Here is a 19,424-nt window from a genome sequence, read left to right as displayed (position 1 = left end):
CCTTGGTTCACACTGAGGACATTGGTCTAGAAACATTGTTATTCCCAAAGCTCTCTTGCGTGTAGGACCCTAGACTCTTTCCCTCAGTGTCTACGAGGGAGTTGGCAGTCAAGGTGGAAGTGTTGGTATTTTGACTTACTGTTTATATGCTCCCTTTTGTCTATCCCTTAGGGTGCCTTGCTGCTTCACCTAGACCAACTTGCCTGGTTTGTGGAAGGAAGTTGGCTGGCTTCTTCTATCCCCTTCCCATGATGTGAGCAGATGTAGAAGCAGGACAAGTGGTCCAGGGTAGGGAGACTGGTGGTGCATCCACTCCCAGGACCCGTACCTCTCAACCTACTAGTGGCAATAGGTCAGCAGTTGTTGATATTGATAAGGAAAGTGAACTCTTTTTACATAATGATTTTTCCCCGCAGAAGTGATTTCAGGGTTAGTGTAGAAGCAGATGTGGCACCGTGAGGACCTTGTTTTTCCCAAAGCTTTTGGACGCAAGGTCTTGGGCTTGTTCTATCAAGATTAAGGTGGTGGTGATTTTTAAAAATTGTCTAGCTTTGCTGCCTCCCATTTCTCCCTCAGAGTGCTCTGCTGTTTGAGCTAGGCTAGGAACCATCTGCACAAAGATTATAATTGAACTGATGAATGTTGATGAGATCAAATAAGGCTTTATAGAGCAAAAAAGACAAGAGAGCCAAGAGAAAAGCCCTGGAGGAACACTCAGTGTTACTGAGTGTGAAATGAAGGACCAGTGAAAGGACCAAGGAACAGTGGTCAGTCAGATAAGAGGAGAACAAATAGATATATATCAGTGTTCCAATATTTCAAGAGGAAAATGTATCTCTTAGGAGATGGTGATCATTTATGTCATGTGGCATAGTTGCCAAGAAGAATGAAGATTGAGATCTATCCACTAAATTTGGCAATTATAACATTGATCAATTTGAGGGGACTGTTTCAGTGAAATGATGAGGTCAGAAACCTGTTTGCAAAGATTCAAGGCAAATAGCAGCATTCACCAAGTGTAAATAGTTTTTCAAGGAGTTTAGCCATGAAAATAAGTCTAGGATAGGATATTATTTATAGCAGATAGTAGAATCAAGAGAAGGGTTGGAATGTTGTTGTTGTTAGGATGAGAGACTAGTGTGTTTTTATAGGTAGGAAGGAAGGAACCCTGAAGTAAGGAGAGGCTGATTTTGAGAGAGATTGGGTATAAAAGTGGAGGAAATTCATTGGAGAAACTGGGAAGGAATGAGAATAAAGATGTTTTGTGTAAAGCTAAGGTTTGGAAAGGTGAAAGGATATGCCTTTATCCTAAGTTAGAATGAAGAAAAGAAGAGTTAAAGAGAGAGAGAGAGAGAGAGAGAGAGAGAGAGAGAGAGAGAGAGAGAGAGTGTGTGTGTGTGTGTGTGTGTGTGAAGATGTAATGATATAGGATAGGAAGAAAGAAGACGTTTTCATCCAATGGCTTCAGTTTTTTAGGTGATCTGCAATTGAGTTTATTTTGCTTGAGTGGGGCAGAATAATGCCATGGAAGGTATATGAAGAAATTTGGAATAGCTACTGTGAAATATGAGGTAAGCATTCAATAAAGGAGTAGTTGAATGTTTGTCTTGCTATGGGGAGGACACAGCTGAGATTAGAAAAAAATAAATCTGTAGTCTACTCAATTAGCTTAATTTAATGCTTTCCAATATCTCCATTAAGCAGCAGGCAAATCGGATCAATCAAGGTAGACTGTGGGAATAATTCAAAATTGAGGCTTATCAAGATGTGATTTGAGGCTAGGACAAAGGGACAAGACTTTGCTTTAACTAGTTGATAATCTTATTGCACACCAGTAACTTATTTAGAATTAACTCTCACATCAATAACAGGTTGCTTTTAGAAACAAATTATTTTTCCTTTTTTGGCAGTGTTTTTCAATGTATGCTACATCCATTTTCTTTCTTTTCTTGGAGAAGGAAATCATGCCATGTGTTAGATTTATGAATGCTATAAAAACCTTTGATCTCTTTCATTTCTTTATCCTGAATCATGTTTTCCAGCATATTTTACATTGCCTTTCTATATTCCTACCTTCAATGAAAGTCACTGAATATTGATTTGATTATTTTTCCCAGAGATAAAATTAGAAGATTCTCAACCTTTTTCAGGTCCATATTGATTTGGTCTGAAAGTTCTTCTCAAAGTCTTAATATATTACTTTCATTTTCTGTAACAGATGTTAATTAACAAATAAATTAATAAAATAATAAAAACCAGTAATTTATAAAATAAAATATTATCCTCAATGTGGTCTTCTCATTTATGTTTATGATGAACTTTGCAAAGATGAGATGACCAAATTTCCTATGAAATTATGTAGTTTATTGTTATTGGGTACATGATGAAAATACCTCAGCTACTATCTTTATTTGCTTTGCCATAGATCACGATCTATAAACTTCTCCACTATATGGTGGAACTTCTTTGTTTTGCTTAATTTTTAAAAAGAAAACCCACCCTGATATAGTTGTTTTTTTGATGGTATATCAAATCATTGGACAAATAGCATCAGTAGTTAAATTACTGTCTATTGATGGCATAACATTGGTATTATTCTTAGCACATTTTGTTATCTTTTTCTGCTATCCTCATGGCCAAAGGAAGAACGGAGCTTCTCAGCAATGAATGCCATTTTCTAATTTTCATTTTTCATGTATTGCCATTACCAAAGAATTCATCATTTAATAGCTTAACTTATTTGACTATTAGGAGAGCTTCTCTACACTTAGGCAAGCACATGCATTTGTACAGAAAATTCAAACCAGCAAATATAGTCCATTAAGAGTATATCTTTGTTTACCTCACAATTCTTTGCCCATAATAACCTATAAATGCATTTTTCCTGAATAAAGAAGTAGTTCCACTTTCTATTTGGCAAAGTAATTATCATGTAAAACAAATGATATATAAACCATAATACTGATTTTGCCTTTCATACTTCTAGTGCTCATGGCAACTAAGTGAATATAAGCATTGCTAATCAGCATCATCTATAACAAGTATTGCTTTATCACTTAGCCATTATATTGAAATAGGCATTTCAAAGGATGACTTTGTTCATATTGACAAAATTCATTAGGTTACCATCAATTTTTCAGCTCATATATTTTAAGATACTAAATCAAGAGATAGAAGGAATCTTAGAGACAATCAAGTTCAAACTCTTTATTTTTATAGTCGAGATACCCAAAAATCTGCAAAGTTAGAGGTTAAAGGACTTCCTGTTATTCAGAGGTGTGTACTTTGTGAACATATATAATGTAGCCAAATATATATATATATATTTCATTTATTTGTAATTTTACTTGCCCTGTATGTAAATAGAATTTGTAATAACAAAGACATTATAAATACTCAAACATATTTGTCCTTTGTTTTCAATGAGGACCAATGATAGCATAGAGTGTTATCTTGACTTGCCTAGAAATTAAATTGAAGTGAGGCAACATTATACAAAGTCATCAACCTCATTCAGTCATTCACTGAACATGAAATCCAGTGACAAGACATGATAACTGGCAATGACCCTGTATATGGTGGGTGACTTTTCTTCAGTGTCTGATGAAGCTCTAAGCACTCCACAGCTCCTAATTCAGCTGCCTTCATGGCCTTTGGAACAAAGTGTTCCTGTCTACCCATTCTACCAGGGGAAGTTGGGATAGCTACCCCTACCAGTGAATTTGTCTTCTATTAGTTGCCCACAATCTGTTTTAAGCTGTCTCCTGAGATGCTTTACGAGGGGTGTCATTGCAATAGCTTCTTGCTATTGCAATAGCTTCCAAGCAATAGCTTCTTGGAGCCATAGGCGCACTCATACACCAGAGTAAATAAAAACACAAGAAAAGAGATGATAATAAGATTAATGGATGGAAGGGCCACTAGAGATGATTAAATTAAAAACCCTCCATTTTATAAATGAGGAAACCAGAAAGGAAAAGACTTCTCCAAGGCTACAGAGGTAGAAAGAAACAAGCTTTCTACGTTGTAGTTATTAAAGGAAATAGAGGAAATATGTCGACATTCTTCCTAGAAAACCTGTACTTCTTATATATTGGATAAATCTAATGAAAATTTTATAGATGGTAAACATGGTTATGGATGGAAAGCTTTTAAAAAAAACTATCTGTATGCAAAGATCCACTGTTAAATATTTAACAGCCAGGTCTCTGGGGGTAAAAAAATACACTTGGCAGATTTTAAGTTTAATCTGAATTATTAAAATTTTCTCTATCACTTTTTAAAGTCTAGAAATTTTAAAAAAGATAATAAAATTCCTGATATGTATCTTTTGCCTATTTCTGAGATGTAAATGCTCACACTGAAAATTTAACAATCTATGCTCATGAGCTAGTTCAAGCGGGTTTATTTCAGTTTCATTTCCTCCTCTGTTAGACACCATTCTCTGCTTGTCTTAGACAGTAAGAAAGGACTCCCTTGAACTAATAAAAACTGCTTCTTATTTTATCTAATTTTTTCATTTTCTACAGCAACTAAAAATGTGCTTTGCTTACTGTCAGTAATCAATGGAACACACATTTATTAGATGCTTACTTCATGACAAGAACTGTGCAAAGTTCTGGTGCTGCCAAGACAAAAGGAAAATTGTCCCCGCCTCAGTGGAGCTTACATTCTAACAGAAGACATAAGTACATATGCAGGATGATACAAAACACGTGAAGAGGAACTGGTATGCTAAAAACAAAACAAAACAAAGAACAAATATAAAAAGTAAGGGGAAGAGCGAACAGGAGCAGTTAGGGAACCAGCAAGGATCACATGCAGAAGAGAGTTAGCAGTTGAACTAAGTGTTTAAAGAGAAGTCACATATTCCAAGAGACAGAGACAGGGAAAGAGCATTCCAGGTATATGAAAAACCCACTCATAGGTTAGGAGATGGGATATGGAGAGTCAGGTATGGACAGCAAAAAGACAAGTTTGGCTGAGCCATAGAGTGTAGAAGGCAGTGATGTGTAATGGGGCTATAAAGTTGGATGACACCAAGTTTTAAGGAGTTTTCAGTGCCAAAATGAAAGCCAAATATTTTTGTTTAATATTGTATAGAAAACTACTGGAGTTTCTTGAGTTTGTGTATGATAATTTAGAGCTGTACTTTAGGAAAATTACTTTGGTGACTACGTGGAGGAGGGAATGGGGAGAAATTTGAGGCACAAAATGAATAATAGACTAGTGTAATAGCTTAAAAATGATGAGGTGCTGAACTAGAATGATGGCTGTATGAGTGGAGAAGATATATGGAAGAAATATTATAAACACAGAAAGGACAATCAGTTGGATTTGAGGAGTGAGTAAGGACTTTATGATGACACCAATGGTGTCCTTGACAAAAATAAGATCCAATTAGGCTTCAGTTTTGGGGGAAAGTAAGTTCTCTTTTGATTATGTGTTTGAGATGCCTACAGAAAATGTCTGCTGGGCAGTTAGTTGGTCATGTGTGAGAGACTGCACATTATACGCAGATCTGAGAATCATCTTCACAAAGATAATAATTGAATTCATGAGGGCTAACTTGGTCACCCAATGAAAGAGTGTGTGTTTACATGTTTGTGTATGCATACACACACACACACACACACACACACACACAAACATGAATAGGGCCCAGGACAGAATTTATTAGTTAGCCAGAATAGCCTATTTTGTAGGGAAACTTTAGTGGAGAAAATTTCATCAATTTAAAAATTCAGTTCCTTAAAAAACATTTAATTTTTTTAATGAATCATTTATTTAAAAGGGCAAAAAGGCAAATGTGGGAGGAGATGTGGGAAACACAGGGCCAATAATACACTATTGGTGGAACTAGGAACTGATCTAACCATTTTGAAGAGGAATCTGGAATTGTGTCAAAAGTCTTATAAAACCCGGTATAGCTTATAACCCAGCAGTTCCCACTATTAGGTTTATTTCCTAAGGTGATCAGGGAAAAAAGGTAAAGTATTTATAGCAACTCTCTTTGTGGTGTCAAAGAATTGCGAATTGAGTGGATGATCATTAATTTCACAATGGTTTTAGCAAGTTTTGGCTTATGATTGTGATGGAATTCTTATGCACTAAGAAATGATGAACAGGTTAATTTAAAAAAAAAACATGGAAAAGCCTTTATGAAATTGTAAAGAGAACCAATTGTAAGTAGAACCAATAGAACATTAGATACAGCAGAAAAAATATTTTTTGAAGAATGCTTGTACATGTCTCCCTGAAGAAAAATAACTGATAAAGAGAAGCAAACAAGACATAGTCTTATATATACATTCATTTTTTTTAAATGCCTTCTCTGATGCTGGGAGGGTAAAGAAGGGGGGATGTATCTAAGAATTTTAATGTAACCAAAATAATATTGAACCTATATATAAACAACTATAATTGGTTAGTGTTTTTATTTAAATCTGTTAAATTCAATTGATAAACTATCAAAATAAAATTTCATTCATCTTTCAAAATCTATCCTTATCCAATGAAGGTGAATGGACAAAAAATAAAAGAATCAGCATTCTTTTATTTTTTGTCCATTCATTCTATCATTTAAAATAAATGATTATAGTTAGGATGCCCTCTGTTTTTCTTGTTCTACTTTTATTTTTGGCTTTAAGTTATTCCATAAAGATCCTTTCAGATTTATTTTCCTCACATTCATTTGTCTTAATTGCATTAATATTCCATTAAATTAATGTACCAGGATTTCTTTAAATGTGTGGTTATCATTGAAGACATTGAAGCTCTTTATGACTGTTTATTGATGGTTGCCAAAAGTTAACATGAATAATATTAATCATATGTAGTTCTTTATCAGCTCAGTCTCTAGTATTCATGCCTTTTTGGCTGACTCTTCTTTTTCAGTCCCATGTTCATGTTCAGTGGGAAGGAGTCCTGATTGAAAGTAGAGGGGAGGTTCAAATGGCCTAATAGACACACAAATATTTTCTGTAATCATAAAGTAGAGGTTATTTTTCTTCATGTGAAAGTTTCCTCATTTCAGATACAGAAATTGGAGTATAAACATGATGTGATGTCAAGGACTATTTTGCAATTATAGTGACTGTTTCTAACAGAGAGAAGTGGTACTGTTCCATAGGTTCCTGAAAATTGTTCAGGAAGGAAATCCTTCCCAAACCTTGGCAATGTAAATCAGACTATACTCTTCATCACTATTACAGTGTTCATCCCCCTTTCCCTCTCCATTGCACCTGAATTGTTTGCAAGCATAATCAATAATTCCTTGTTAATTTTCCATGTGTAACAATTTTCATTTTAGTCACTCAACCAGAGATGGTCTGCCCTACTCTAAAATTGTTAGCATCAGTCATTAAAATATACCTAAAAACTTAAATGTGCCCACTCAGTTACCACAAATACTATCAAGAATTGGTTTAGTAATAAAGAACAAGAAGGAACTCAAGAGAGCGTGAATACTACTCAATGGTTTCCTGACAGTGTACAAGGTACTATTTTGTTTCCTAGCAAAAGGAAAAGCATTGAAATGCATTTTCCAAGAAAATAAGTCACCATTTTCTCAGAATTTTTATTTTTATTTATTTACTTCCAAGGGATACATTTCATTTACTCCAATATAGTCAGAAGATAATGATTATTTGACAATTAGTGTCAGTCAAAGAGAGCAATCATTAAGAAAAGTTCAGGGATCTTTAGAGAACAAAGAGCACTAGAATTCGATCCTCTGTACTTGAGCTCTTGCTCTTTTTCTTACTAGCTTTATTGTCCTTGGGGATTCAGTCTGATAGAGAAAAACAATGTCTTTAAGGAGGAATTTTGATCCAGGTTTTCCTGACCCTTGATCTACCACTATCTTTGTTTAGGTAATGGTGTGGTGAGTATATTTGAGAAATTTGACAGTGAAGATAGGAAGAGAAGGTAGGATGCTATTTTAAGTGATATTAAGTCTTGATGAAATGATAGTTGTAGAGACTCAAGGCAGGGAAACTAGTTAGGAAATTATCAATAAGTTCAGTGCTGAATGTCTGTTGATGGTGACATTTGGGAAACATCATAAAACTGAATTGGAAACATTTTAACTGTATAGTATTGAAGGAAGCTAGTAGTTAAGCAACTAATAATAATTGCTTAATAAATCTTTATTGGTATATTCTTGACTGCCATCTGTTTAATTTTTGTGAAAAAGTAGAACAGCAGATATATTCTTGATTTATCTTAATAATAATAATAATATCATTTTCTTTAAAATTTGGAGAAAACAGTGAGGGGAACTATTTTGGACATGATTTTGGTGAATAAGGAGAAAGAAATGATTGATTTAAAAGATGAAAAATTGTAGGCAAAATGACTGTGATTTCATAAAGTTGGAGATAGTGGAGGAAAGGAAAATCAGGCATAGCCCTATATATAGATAGATTTGTGAGATTTTTGAAGATGGTATTACAAATGGTAATAATGCAAATGGGGTCTAATTGAAAATGCTATTGTGAAAAATAATAACTCATACTTATCTAGTGCTTTAACTTCTTGCAATGGGCTATCTTATACTGAAATAGATGGCAAAACAATGCTAGTGTCTTGAAAGATTTTGGAAAGGAGATGGGCCTACTTAAAATGGAATTGTGCCAAAGTTTTGTTTTTGAGCTTGACAGCTGAAATAGACTTATAGACTAAGTGTACGACATAAAAGTAATTATTAACAGCTGGTATCTACTCTAAGTTCATTCATGTTGTTTATAGCAGATGCCACTATTATATTAGTATCTATCTGTCTATCTATCTATCTATCTATCTATCTATCTATCTATCTATCTATCTATCTATCTATCTATCTGCTAAGTCTTCTGACCCAGTGTTGAACTTTTGTGAAAAGGATTTAGAAAATTAGGAGACAGAGAAGTAATTATTGAAGTACAAAGGAACCTAGACAAGTAAATTACTACTGCAGTCACGGAAAGACATTGCATGAAAAAAGGACCAGTTTCTAGCGCCATACTACAGACAACTAGAATTGAAAAAGGCAAAAGAAGGTCCTTCAGTTTTGCAAATGATTTATATAGAACCAAAGCAAAAAATAATAAAGACAAAGCCCAGTGATGAGGGTTATTTGTCTTCTTGAGTTTATTAATAAATCTCAGCTTGTGTACATCTTGAAGATGTTATATACATCATTTGACTTGACAGTGGAATGTTAAGTGTTATGTTTCTTTTAAATGATTATTGTACATTTTAAAATGTTTTAATACAATATTATTAAACAAGTGTAAAATTTAAAAAATAGATATATATTATTTGTCAATCGACAGACCCAACAGCCACAATTTCTCCTACTAATTAACTTTTATATCAGGAATAGAATTGTCAATGGATGCAAAATCTGAAAATTTGCCTATTGTTAGTCATTAGCTTTTTAGGAATTAATATATTAGCATTTAAGCTAGCAGTGTTGATGGGTTTGGAGACACCTGCAGGTTGAAGAAATACATACAGTACACCAAAGTACACCAGACCTTATAGTCAAGGTAGACACAAAAAGTTTATGACTCCAGAAGAAAAGATAAGATAGGAAATTTTTCATTTAAAAATGCAAAAATTTTAACAAGCTGAAGACAACCTTGGAGATAGCCATTACATTTTTTTCACTAAGTCATATATAGGGCAGCTCAGTGGCACAGTGGATAGAGTACCTGGCATGGAGTCAGAAGACCTGAGTTCAACTGCAGCCTCAGACACTTACTAGCAGTGTGATCTTGAGCAAGTCACTCAACCCTGTTTGCCTCTGTTTCTTTATCTCTAAAAATGAGCCTGGAGAAGGAAATGGCAAACCACTCCAATATCTTTGCCAAGAAAACTCCAAATAGAATCGAATGCATCTTAAATAACTGAACAACAACAAAAAATTTATATGGATATTTTTTGGTTAATGGGTCTCATTATTGTCCTTTCACTACTAAAGATTATAACCTATCCAGATCTCACCCTATGCAGTTCTTATTCATATTACTAAAACTATAATACCTGCTGCTTGTTCTGCAGATAATATTAGTTAAATCATAACTTCTTTGGGCTTCAGTTTCCCTAGGATCAAGTTAAATCTTTAAGGACTCTTCAAGAGCTAAATCTAAGATTCTATAGTGATTTGTTTTTATTTGTGGAATACTTGCCTCATGACCCTTTTAATTTGGAGATAAAAGTATTAACATTTTCATGTTTCAGGTAAGGAAAGTGTTTCAGTTAAATATCTAATACATGGTAGCAATATACCATTAACTTCCGTTTTCTGACTTTACATGCTCTTTCATTCATTTATTCTAAGTCCAACATTCTGTTTGGTACTAGCAGAAGGAACAGAGAGTACAGTTATAGAAAAGGTTTTGTTGATCTTAAGTCTAGAATAAGATCATTGAAAGTGGTAATGCTTTTTTTTCCTATAGCATCTTACTGATAGAGTACTTGACATCATCACAACATCATAGTACCAGGTGCTTTAAAATCTTGCTATCTTTTTGTTATTGATCCAAATTGTATAGGCAGAGCAGTTCATCTATCCCAAAGTTAAGATTTATTCACAAAGTGTTTTCACTTTGTTTTAATGACTGCTGCATTAAGAAATGCTATAAAGGCATTTATTCATAATGTGGCTAAAGGTAAAGAAACAACTATTTGTCGGGGTTCCTGTATATATTACTACCAGCTCTTGAAATAACTTCAGAATGAATTGATGATGCATGAAATACCTGCTCTTCTTTTGAATCCCATAATGGAATTTTTAGTTTGACCCAGTCACATTATAGAATGCTTAAATTGTTTTGGCCATGTCTCAAATAGATTTTCTTCCAGAATAATTGAACACAATTGTATTCATTTCTGCATAATGTAGACCACTTAAAGCTTGACCAATAAATGATCTTTCTAAAAATGCCCAGTCAAATTCAGACATGATTATTTTTATAATGTATTCAATTTAACAAACATTTAATTAAGCACCTCCTATTTGCAAGACACTGCACAAATGATGGAGAGTAGAAAGACAAAAATAAAATAGCTCATTCCTTAGATAACTTTCATTAATTCCCTAAGATGATCATGTCCCTTTCACTTCCCAGTGAGCCATTCTTTGTAATAAAGATTAAAAAGAAAAAAAATAGTTCCACAAAATTAACCAATGCATCTACCATTATTTTTCTATTTTTAATTTTTTTCCAAATTACAAGTCAATATAAATTTCAGTAATTGTTTTCTGACACTTTGTCATCTATGTTCTCCCCCCATTTCTCCATCCCCAAGATGGGAAGTAATATCATATTGGTTGTGTATGTGTTATCATATAATACACATTTCCATGTTCATCATGTTGTGAAAGAGGAGACCACATTACTTACACTAGAGAAAAATTCATGACAATACATATCTACTTTTTCTAACAATATTTCTAATAGTCCACATCCACGAGCCAAAGTTTCTCTTTCTCAAGAGCCAAAGTGAACTATTCTCTGGAGCCAAGCAAAGTACTTTCACAGGGAAAGAGCACTATATTTTTAAAATAACTTTTACATACCACAGTCAGATATGGAATGTTTTTATTATGTTCTGCTTCAATGGAAAATAATAGAATTTCTCTTATGCTAGAAAATATCATTTTTATAACTTAAACAAGTTGAAAATTTAGAGTAAGAATATCTTGTTATAGTAAAAAAAATCTATCTATTTGGATGGCTCCATTTTTTTAACTACATAATTTTTTAAACCCTGACCTTTTATCTTAGAATCAATACTAAGTATTTGATCTAAGTAGAAGACCTGTAAGGGCTAGGCATTTGGGGTTAAATGACTTGTCTAGGGTCACACAGCTAGGAAGTATCTGAGGCCCGTTTTAAATCCCCAGGACCTCCCATCTCCAAGTCTAGCTCTGTATCCATTGAGCCACCTAGCTGCCTCTTTAACTACTTTTAGATAATATAATTAATAAACATGAGATTTCAATAGATCCAGAACTTATCAGTTTACTGAAATTACATGTGGTGATTTACCCTATGCTACTTACAGACAAATTAATCTAAGTTCAGATTTGTGAAAGAGAAAAGGGAAGTGTTGAAATGTTTGTATGCATGTTCATATGTGTGTATGCATATTTGTATAAGTCAACTCAAAACTATTTATATTAGTTCTCAGATAAAGTCCTACTTACATGCCTCATTGTGTAATGGAAGGGATTAAGGGTTATTAAAAATTATGTCAAGTTGCAACTCTCTATCAGGTTTTACCAAACTAGAAATATTCTTAGTGCAACCTCGATAAAAAACTGCTTATCATTTATTGATCACTCCCACTAAATTGGAAAGACTTAACCTGGACATTGGTCACTGGGTGATATTCTTGTTTGTTTTATTTTGGTTTGCTTTGAGGTATTTTTATTTTTCATTTCCATTTTCATTCATTCATTGTCATTTTCCATTCATCTCTGGGAATACATGAAGCCATTCCACAAAACTAAGGCATGAAACGTTTTTTTATCTTTTGTGTTAAGAGTAAAAATTCAGTAAATCTCTTGAAGTATTCAAGCATTTAAATTAATATAACAGTCCAGGCTTCTACTGGGAACTCTGAAATCTTAGATCTGCCTTAAACTTAGTATAGTCCAGGTAAACAACAAATGATGAATTAATTGAATATTCTCAATGGTAGTGAATTGCTCATGGACTATATGCCCCATTGGTCCCAAACTGGCTCCAGAACCTTCTGTGTGTGTGTACTCAGACTGGGATGGGCCAACCTTTTTTCTCATCATAGTATAATAAATTTGCATCTTAAGGAAATGATGAAGATCATTTAATCCAAATCCTCCATTTTATAGTTGAAGGAACTGAAGTGCAGATATGTGAAATGGCTAGTCAAGGGTCACTGAGGTAGCAGAACCAAAATCTGAACCTGTTTTTTTTTTCTCAATCAAATTTATTATTATCAAATTATACAATCTCTGATATATACTGTTTTAAAAATCTGGTTTTATTTTATTTACCAGCATTTACAAAATGCTGGTTTTATTCCTGGGAAATCCAAAAGCTTTATCAGCTAGTATGGAAGATCTGAAAGTTTTACTATATTTTGAATTTAAGCTATGTTTAAATTAATGATTGGGCCAGAAATATCCCAACAGGAGAGGTTTCCAATTATTTTAGAATTAACCCACTTACCTAGGCTCTCCTTAGTAAACTTTTATGCTTAAAGAAAGCTTTATGCCTTAAGTCATAGAATCAGAATATTGAGAAAGTATAGAATTATAAAGGACTTTGGAAATGATCCGATCCAACATCATCATTGTATCAGTGGGGAAACTGAAGCTTAGAGAGAGGTTAAGGAACCTGCCTCAGACCATGTACTAGTTAGTGGTGGAGTTGTGACTAGATTCAGATATCTTCTTGTCCTACTATTACCGCTCTTTGTGCATATTTATGTGTCTTTGAATGATGAGGAATTTTAGTCACCCTGTTTGTATTCAGTTTGTAGATGACTGACTGTGCAAATAGGATGTTTTTATGACTTCTTTTCCCCTAAAATGACAATTTGTCTTAGAAGATAGCTGCCGTTTGATCAGACCAGCGATGAAATCAATATAGAAAACATAGCAACTTTTCAGTTTTATAATTTGAATATCATTTTGTTAAAATAGGGGGAGGGGAAGTTCTTTAATAATAAATCTGTTGTTATATAAAGTTTTATTTTGTAATATTAAGTATGTATTTGAGGAAATAGCTTATAGGAAGAGTTAGGTTGCCATTCTCTCATTTATTCAAATTTTTATTTGGAACTTTTTCAGGTCATTATTTTTCTGTCAAATTCATTTATTTTAAAATATATAATATAGAAACATGTATTAAAGTGGAACCTATGTTTAAATACTGTGATTAATAGTTTATTTATTAAGACAGGCTGGTTTCAAAAACATTGGTTATTTCTCTTTACATTCCATTATTTAATTATGCAAACTCAGTACACTGACATGTTTGTTTCTGAGCTTTTTAAAATGTGAATTGAACCTTTAGAGTTTTAGTGATGTCATATCTTTTATGGGCAAAATGAAAATGCCTTGAAGGAGGGACTGGTTGATTAGCGAGCTTAGGGGCTTTCAAGGATATTGATTCAGCCAAGCATAATGTCATCACCTGCGTTTCTTTGTTTTTTAACCATTTGAAAACTCCATCTTCTGATGGCAGAATCTCAAATGTTCGATCTAGTGGAAAATAAAAAAGCTAGACTAAAAATGGCAGCTAGATCTATCCCACATACTCATTTATATAGCCTTTAATAGGCTTAAATGTTCATATATTTAACTAATTTAAACATTAAACATTATCAGACGCTAAAAATCTCTTTTTTTTTCTCCAAGCACTTTGCTGCTCCACATAGAATATAGAAAATAGCCCAGCTTTTTTTTTTCTCTTTTTAGTCTAATATACATTTCTCATTGAAATAGAATATATAATTGTATATTAGATACCAGAAAGTGAGTAATAATACTATATATTAGTTTCAAGTTTTAGATCTGTGTTCAGCTTTACAATCTGTAGAATACTATGTTTAAAATCTTCCAGAGTAAAAACACCAATGAAAAGCAACTGCTTGACTACAGGGGTGGAGGGGATGTGACTGAGGAGAGTCTCTAAATGAACACTCTAATGCAAATACCAACAACATGGAAATGGGTTCGAGTCAAGAACATACGTGATAACCAGTGGAATCGTGTGTCAGCTATGGGGGAGGGAAAGATGGGGGGGCAGGGAGGAAAAGAAAATGATCTTTGTTTCCAGTGAATAATGTATGGAAATGACCAAATAAAATAATGTTTAAAATTAAAAAAAAAATTCCACAAGCTCCCTGAGGGTAAGGAGTTATTTCATTTAATTTTAGATTTGTATCCCCAACAACCAGTGCAGTACCTGGCACATAATAGGTGCTTAATAAATGCTTGTTCTTTTTCCTGATATCTGAGAAACTGCTTTCCTTTCTTGGACGAAAAGATATCATTTGCAACAACTGTTCACCTGTGGGCCAATATATTTAATGTCAAATGAGCAATATCTTATGTGGGGTTAATTGATACTATACTCTCCATAGACAACACTGTAGCATAGTGCATAGTAAAGCTTTGGTTCAAGTTTGCCTCTAACAAATATAAATTCTTTTATCCAGGGTAAGTCACTTAACCCCTTGGCAATTCTGTAAGACTGTAAATTATAAATAGTTATTGATCTATGTCATGAATATCCCATACCAAAGACTCCTTATACCAATAATGACAAGTCTGGACAAAACAAACAAATAATTAAATAAACAAACAAATTAATTAATGGATAAATATATGAATAAACAAATAAGCATATAGATGAATAAATAAATGAAAAAACAGATCAATTGATTATTTAATTACTTAAAAAGAAACAAAAGCAAACAGAAATCCAAAGACAAGATATGAAGAGCAATTTCTAAGAAAATGCAAATAAAAGAATCTTTAAAAGTTCAATGCTTATGTGCATAGTTTACTAGGATATTTAAAAAATACAATTTGAGGGGGCAGCTGGGTAGCTAAGTGGATTGAGAGCTAGCCCTAGAGATGGGAGGTCCTAGGTTCAAATTTGGCCTCAGACACTTCCCAGCTGTGTGACCCTGGGCAAGTCACTTGAGCCCCATTGCCTAGCCCTTACCACTCTTCTGCCTTGGAGCCAATACACAGTATTGACTCCAAGACGGAAGGTAAGGGTTTAAAAAAAAATACAATTTGAAATGTTTTTATAAAGCATTTGAATAAAGATAGAAAGTAGTCTTACTCATACTTATTGATTACTATCCAGAGGTTCCTGGGCCTGAATTGTTAGTAAGAATAAATTTCAGTTTTTAGTAGGGGGGGGGGGAAGTTCTATTCATATCTCATGAAAATTATTTGTTACTTTAATATGAAGGAGAAATGGGTTTTTTATTGTTTTTGGTGCCCAGTTACAGACTAGTCAAATGAGTATGGTGATATCAAAAGATAACGTCATTGTCATTTATAAGATATTTGAGCAGGGGTCATTGCAATGATGATAGAGGAAAATTCCTCAATTGTTCCTGCATTTTATTCATTTTAATGATATGCTCTTTTTTTCTTCCATAGATTGGCATCTGTGCCTTGGCATCATCCAATGGGATTCACTGTCCTTGTGCAGCTAAGTGCTATCTGATGTTCACCACATCATTTCAACATCTTTCCTGTTAGGAAATAGTTCCTGGAATTAAAGAAGAATTGTATTCTGGGAATGGGCTATAAAGACAACACCCTATTTTATCTTAATATTGAAATGTGCTCATGACCAGACTCAAAGACTTCTCAGAATTAGCCTTTTGTCCCTAAAAATATTTACTTTGTTTTGGGGACTTTTTTTTCCTCTCCTGGCTGTGGAAGACAGAGACTTTCTAATGTGGATGTAAACAATGTCGAGGCCAAAGGGTTTGTTATGGCTTCCTTTGTTCTTCACTCCAGTTTGTGTCATGTTGAACTCCAATTTCCTTCTGTGGATAACAGCACTTGCTATAAGGTTTACACTTATTGACAGCCAAGCACAATATCCAGTTGTAACCACAAATTATGGCAAAATCCGTGGCCTAAGAACACCTTTGCCCAATGAGATTCTCGGTCCAGTGGAACAGTATTTAGGTGTACCCTATGCTTCTCCTCCCACTGGGGAGAGGCGATTTCAGCCCCCAGAACCTCCATCCTCTTGGACAGGGGTTCGAAATGCCACCCAATTTGCTGCTGTCTGCCCTCAGCATCTGGATGAGAGGTCATTACTTCATGATATGCTCCCCATCTGGTTTACTGCCAATTTGGATACTTTGATGACCTATGTTCAAGACCAAAACGAAGATTGCCTGTACTTAAACATCTATGTTCCCACAGAGGATGGTGAGTACTTCATGCAAACAAGACTATAAGCACCCCAATAAACAAAGGGGGAGGAAGGGAGTTTTATAGTGGAAAATTTTAGAGTTCTGTTAATATTGTTTTCTATTATAATCCCCTGATTTGTTTTCATACCTATCAAATACAACTCTACTGATTTATTCTTCATTTATCCATTTGTTCACTCATTCAATGAACATTTGTCATGTGCCTGCTGTGTGCAGAGTATAGTGCTAGGCCAGGCATACCTTTGATTTTCTATCTCTTCTTATGAAATTATAGTTTTTATTTGTAGACAGCTCTCTTTGTGGGGATGTTCCACCATAGTAGACCAAGAATTATTTATAACTAGTGGAAATGGGTGAGATGAGTAATAAAGATAGGATTTCAGTCCCATTCTGAAATTGCAAAGTTTTAGGATACCTCTTTTTGGTTAGCATTTTTTCCTTAAGTAAGATTTTATTGCTCATTGCTGGTCTTGGAGGGAAAAAAATCAATAGCCATCGATCATGTTTTTTGTCAGATAAAGAGTAAAATGGTTGGAATGCATTATTCAGTGATCGTTTTCCTAGTATAATTTCAAATTTATTTTTTTTTTGGTTTCTTTTTGGTTTTGAACCTGATGAATCTGAAGACAGACCTGTCTAGCCATATCATTTAGAAAAGAGGCAGTAGTTTAGTGGATAGAAAGTTATGTTTAGAGCCAGGCAGATCTTGGCTCCAGTTATGTCTCTGCCACATCATAGCTTGTAACGGACTAAGTCATGTCACTTCTCAGTCTTCTAGGTAACTCTCTAACACTATGTTTTAGGAATGGTACTGACCTGTATTGGTAATGGGAGTTTTCTATGAAATGAAATCATAAGATCATTCTCTATCTTTAATGGATCAAAAAAACTGTATCTTACATTAAAAATAAATATCTTGTCATCTGTGGCATAGTTACAAAATTGGAAGAAAAATAGCGTTCAGTGGATCTGGCCAATAATTTTCATACAAACATAACTGTCCAATAAAAAGATGTATGCAGACTATTGATGAGAGTTATTACCTAATAATATATTTGCTACTTACTCGTATATAACCTGTACTTATACAAGGGGAAAGGTAGAACATGAAATAAAATATTCTTGAGTTTAGAAAAAGTAAATTTGAGTTTTATCCACTGACTTGGGTATACCTTTGCTGTTTTTTGAATCTTCTCCTTTCCCTTTTTTTTCTCCCTTGAGTTTGAAATTCTATTTCAGAAGATTTAGGATTAGTGTCTGAAACAAACAATTGTATTAACTCAGTGAGCTCCAAAATTTTATCTACTTTGTAGATAACTGAAAATCTTGCCTCATACATTTTGATTACTGCCAGCATAACGGCTAATAAGGCAGTCTGAACAAAATGCAACAAAAAACAGACCTAAAAATGTGTCACCAAAGCTTACAAAGAGGGCCCATCGAATCAGATTAAACAGACTCCAGTCCATTATCTGGCTCTGGTCTGGCATAAGTTATTAGCGTTGTTATGGAGACAGACTACAGAATTAGGTTGTGAAGTCTAGGCCTGAAAATGACTCAAGGAGTTAAATTCGCATTTGGAGCTCTTACTTAAGTAGAGTGTGCCAAAGCTGCCTTTATTTGTAATAAGTCTCTCAGTGAATGTTTTGTGCATGTGTGAAAAGATGGACAACAGCACCCAAAACCAATTAGGCCTCTTATTTTAGACGTCTCCTGGGTGCATGTTCTCTCTCTTTAGGAGAGGGAAGAAAAAGATCTTAAAAAAGGGCTCAGATTGCTTTTATAATGCATCAGCTATGTGAATCTCCATGTGAGCTAGTTATCCCATAAAGCTAACATCAGGTACATATGTACCTCAATTACACTAACTAGTTCAATGAGCTATTTTGCTGTCATTTGAACAAAATAAAATGTTTAGGGAAGTCAATCAATAATGCTTTGGACTGTGGTAACCTATATTTCTAATTGGAGTTAGAGGGCAAATATTGTAGACAGTATGGGGCCTTTATTATTCAACAGAGAATAGCAGGTATTTTTTTTTAAAGAAAAGTAGCCACCTAAACCTAATCTTAATTATGTTATCTTGCACTTTATATTTTTCTAGCTGCTTTCATGTCTGTTGTCTCATTTGATCTTCATAGAGAATTTAGTAATATAATGCAAGCCTAGAAGTCAGAGTACATCTCTTCACTATATGTAGATAATGAATTTTTATAAGTGAAACTTTGAAGCTGCCTGTGAAAATACTTATTCGGGCAAGTGAGGTTTTAAAAGCTGTGAAATTATTTCTGCTTGACTCAAGATACAGATCATTGAATGGCTGTGTTGGCTATTTCTGCCCTCCTAAAAGCCAAGAAGGAAAACTATGTGGTTAATGATTGATTATATACTAATTAACCATTATACATCATGTCAAAATTTTAAGGTTCTATGATTTTATCCTTTGACATGTATATATCCTAACTCCT

The 19,424-nt window shown here is 34.0% G+C and overlaps 1 protein-coding gene across 5 annotated transcripts in view; it reads left to right on the top strand.

Moving 5' to 3' along the window:
- NLGN4X (neuroligin 4 X-linked) overlaps window positions 1-19,424 on the top strand; it is a 456,535-nt gene that overhangs the window by 109,521 nt on the left and 327,590 nt on the right. For 4 of the 5 annotated variants that reach the window (XM_007500719.3, XM_007500713.3, XM_056806796.1 and 1 more), the window contains one exon: window positions 16,163-16,951. In XM_007500719.3, coding sequence (XP_007500781.1) covers window positions 16,480-16,951 — 472 coding nt within the window. In that variant the 5' untranslated portion in view covers window positions 16,163-16,479. 5 annotated transcript variants of the gene reach the window in all.

The sequence above is a fragment of the Monodelphis domestica genome, chromosome 8, assembly GCF_027887165.1.
Source record: "Monodelphis domestica isolate mMonDom1 chromosome 8, mMonDom1.pri, whole genome shotgun sequence".
NCBI lineage: Eukaryota > Metazoa > Chordata > Mammalia > Didelphimorphia > Didelphidae > Monodelphis > Monodelphis domestica.
The sequence above is the reverse complement of the archived record's forward strand: the minus strand, read 5'-3'. Positions and strand labels throughout refer to the sequence as shown.